Source organism: Leptosomus discolor, unplaced genomic scaffold (genome assembly GCF_034619465.1).
Source record: "Leptosomus discolor isolate bLepDis1 unplaced genomic scaffold, bLepDis1.hap2 HAP2_SCAFFOLD_35, whole genome shotgun sequence".
Lineage (NCBI taxonomy): Eukaryota > Metazoa > Chordata > Aves > Leptosomiformes > Leptosomidae > Leptosomus > Leptosomus discolor.
This window is the reverse complement of record NW_028237764.1, coordinates 790,500-794,387: the sequence shown is the minus strand read 5'-3', so window position 1 is coordinate 794,387 and position 3,888 is coordinate 790,500. Positions and strand designations below refer to the sequence as shown.

At 51.3% G+C, this 3,888-nt stretch overlaps 1 protein-coding gene across 1 annotated transcript; it reads left to right on the top strand.

The window, feature by feature from the left end:
- Positions 1 to 483: 483 nt before the first annotated feature.
- LOC147412909 (olfactory receptor 14C36-like) lies at positions 484 to 1,398 on the top strand. The gene has a single exon (XM_086480785.1). The coding sequence runs from the start codon at positions 484 to 486 to the stop codon at positions 1,396 to 1,398; it is 915 nt and encodes a 304-aa protein (XP_086336911.1).
- The last annotated feature ends 2,490 nt before the right edge of the window (positions 1,399 to 3,888 follow it).

Below are 3,888 nucleotides of genomic sequence, written 5' to 3'. Positions count from 1 at the left end.
GCTCAGCCCTTTTGCCTCTCCCGTCTCAAGACTCTTCACATTATCAGCCATACAAATGAGGATTTCCACTGTGAAAAAAACCACTCCCCAGCTGTGATGGTGGAAAATGAAAATCAGACACAATTGTTATAAGGCCATGCTCAGCCTCTGCTCTGCAGCCCAGGCTCTGGAGAGTCATGAGTGCAGGGCCTGAAGTTTTCCATGACAGGTGGATTACATCTGACAGCCCTTGTGAACGTCGGAGCTGTCACAAACCAGCTCCATGTCTCCAGTGCAGAAGAGCAAAGATGACTCCTCAGCAGCTAATGGGCAGAGGTGCTGCTCCTCACCCCATGCTCAGCCAGCACAAAGCAGAGGAAGGAAATGCATCTCAGTTGGGGGTGTTGTTGTGAAAAGTGGAGTGGCTTTGCTCAGAGGACTCTGTCCTAAACTTAATCTTTCCTTTCCTTTTTTGAGCAGTGATGCCACGCCAAGACACCGCAAATGTCCAACAGCAGCTCCATCACGCAGTTCCTCCTCCTACCATTTGCAGACACGTGGGAGCTGCAGCTCTTGACCTTCTGGGTCTTCCTGGGCATCTACCTGGCTGCCCTCCTGGCCAACGGACTCATCATCACCACCATAGCCTGTGACCCCCACCTCCACACCCCCATGTACTTCTTCCTCCTCAACCTCACTGTTCTTGACCTGGGCTGCATCTCCACCACTCTCCCCAAAGTCATGGCCAATTCCCTGTGGAACACCAGGGCCATCTCCTACTCGGGATGTGCTGCTCAGGTCTTTCTGTTAGTCTTGGTGATCTCATCAGAGTTTTCTGTTCTCACCGTCATGGCCTACGACCGCTACGTGGCCATCTGCAAACCCCTGCACTACGGGACCCTCCTGGGCAGCAGAGCTTGTGTCCACATGGCAGCAGCTGCCTGGGGCAGTGGGTTTCTCACTGCCCTCCTGCACACGGCCAGTACATTTTCACTGCCCCTCTGCCAGGGCAATGCTGTGGACCAGTTTTTCTGTGAAATCCCCCAGATCCTCAAGCTCTCCTGCTCACACTCCTACTTCAGGGAAGCTGGATTTCTTGTCGTCAGTGTCTGTTTAGTGTTGGGATGTTTTGTGTTCATTGTGGTGTCTTACGTGCAGATCTTCAGGGCCGTGCTGAGGATCCCCTCTGAGCAGGGACGCCACAAAGCCTTTTCTACCTGCCTCCCTCACCTGGCCGCGGTCTCCCTGTTTGTCAGCACTGTCATGTTTGCTCACCTGAAGCCCCCCTCCGTTTGCTTTCCATCCCTGGATCTGGTGGTGGCAGTTCTGTACTCGGTGGTTCCTCCAGCAGTCAATCCCCTCATCTACAGCATGAGGAACAATGAAATCAAAGATGCCCTGTGGAAACTGATGGCTTGATCCTTTTCCTGTAGCAATAAACTGCCCATCTGTTCCTGCATAGCATTTATACTGTAGCACATTGCCTGCCCAGCCTGTCTTTTGCATTTTTTATTGCTGGTGGTGTTTTAGTTATCTGTGATGATGTTGTCATCCTTTTTCTCATTTACTGGCTGGTTTTCTTTTCTGAGTTGCTGTGTGAATGAGGACCAGTGTTCTCTGTGTGCTTAAATGAAATAAAGGGCCCTTCAGTGACGTTTTTCACCTGAAATCCTTCCCCGAAGGTCTTTTTGGAGTTGCAGGGACAGTTCCAGTGTGGAGAGGTTGAAGGGAAAAGAGTCCTGGCATGGCAGGACTGCCAGGGAGCACCAGCACTTGGTCTTTCCAGAGGTGCTCTCTTTTCGCTTCCACGTTCTCCTCCTGAGCCCCTGTGGTGGTGTAAGGCCTGAGTGCTCTGGCAGCTTGGTCACAGTGCTGCCATGTGGCTCTCTGGGCAGCTCACAGCTTTCCTGAGCGTTTCTCAGGGCCCCACTTAACACTAAACTTTGTGATCATGGTGAAGGCATTGAGCAGGGATCTGAGGATGGTGTAGAAAGTGGGGTTTGTCTGACTATCCCAGGAGGGCTGTTGTGAGCATCACATGGACCAGGATCAGAGCGTTGTAGAAAAGAGTGACACTAGTGAGGGCAGACAAAGAGTTGGAGAGGCCTTCTGCCTGCCTGCGCTGGGTGGTAGAGTTGCCCAAGGGTGGCAGCTCTGACGCACACCCAGGATGCCAGCACGGGCAGGACGGGGAGAGCTGGATCTAAAAAGCGGGTTATGGAAGCAAAGAGCCGGAGTGTCACAGTGTAACTGCAGGAGCCCTCCAGCAACGGGGTGAAATCACAGCAGCGGCCCGGTACCCCCAGGGCCACCAAACTGTATCAGGGACAAGAATGAAATGATTCCTGCAGATGACAGCAATGCCCCCCGCCAAGGTGCAGCTGCCTGCTGGAGACACACCTTCCAGCCCATGGGTCTTGCAGAGAGCAGTGGGTGGCACACAGCCCAGTGCTGCTGGCAGGGTTTGGCTCCCAGCAAGGACCACGCAGCACATGCAAAAGGGGCGGGAAATGCTGTAACACCACTGTGAGCACAGATGGTGCTGTTCCCGCTCAGAAACCTGAGCAGCAGCCAGGACAGGGTGGGAGATCTGTAGCTGGTCTCCAGAGAGGACACATTCCCTAGGAAGAAGTCCACAGAGTGTTACGGCTACTGGTTGGCCACCACTCGCACAATGATGCTGGTCTTCCCAACCACAACCGAGGGCAAGTCATGAGAGAGGCAGAGGGACTGACGTGTAGCAGATCTCCAGGGTGGAGAAGTTCCTCAGGAAGAAATATGTGGAGCAGTGGAGGTTTGAGTCCACAATTGTGATGAGTGCAATCCCACTATTCCCGGTGAGGACCACAAGGTAGATAACAAGGAATACTGGGAAGCGCAGACCCTGCAGGCTGGAGTGCTCAGAACATCCCAGAAGAATGAAGCCAAATCTAACAGTGTGATTCTCCAAGCCTTTTCTTTGGGGCATTTTCCCTAGAAACAGCAATCCAAACCACCAGCTCTCAGAGGATGCTGATGGCCTGTCCACCATCACACACACTTCACGCCTAGGGAAAGACTACAAACACCAGCATCCATGGGATTGCAGGGTTAGGCAAGCTTGGCCAAGAGCTGCAGGAACGTTTGGAAATCTAACAGGGGTTGCTTGCTGCAGCACGGGTTCTAAAGAGAGGAAAGAACAGAATCCTTGAGCCTGAAAGACTGGGGTTTGTCACATGGAGAAAAGAAACTTGACTTTCTTTTTCAGAGGTGATTGTATTAAATGGACTACCTGGTGATTGATAGGTGAGAAAAAAGGAAGAAAATGGATAAATCTGAGGGCCTTAAAGAACAGTCTTGCTTACTTCCCTGTCCAGATCTTGTAAAAGCTGCATTTAATGAAAGAACATGAAGAAGAAACAGGGTGGAAAGGAGGAAAGGGATGCAAAGGGAGTAGACAAATCAAGGCAAGGCTAGGTAATCAAAACAAAACAAGGCGAGGCACGACTTGCTTCTTAGAGCTCAGTGAGAGAGGTTAATCCCAGCTCTCCTCACATGTAAGAGCGCATCCCCTGACGCTGTGTCCACACACAAAGGTCTGAGAGACTATCCTAGATGGGAACTGTTCATTTTTACATGGTGAAGGATGAATCCCATCAGGAGTAAAACAGGCTTCTGTCTGCCAGTGAATCCACCGACACTCATGCACCCATGGGACATTTTAACATGACCAATAAGCAGCAGTTTGTGCAGAAATCACAAGTTTTCAGGGTGCTAAAAGGCATTTTTATGCAAGCAGTCAAGCTGCTTCATGCTGTTTTCAGTCCTGCAGAGAAGGGAGTGATTAAAATTGGGTGATCTCCCTACGATACCCCATTTTCTTGAACAGGTCAGGCTTGTAGAACTGCCGAGTGAGCCCTGAATAATTCA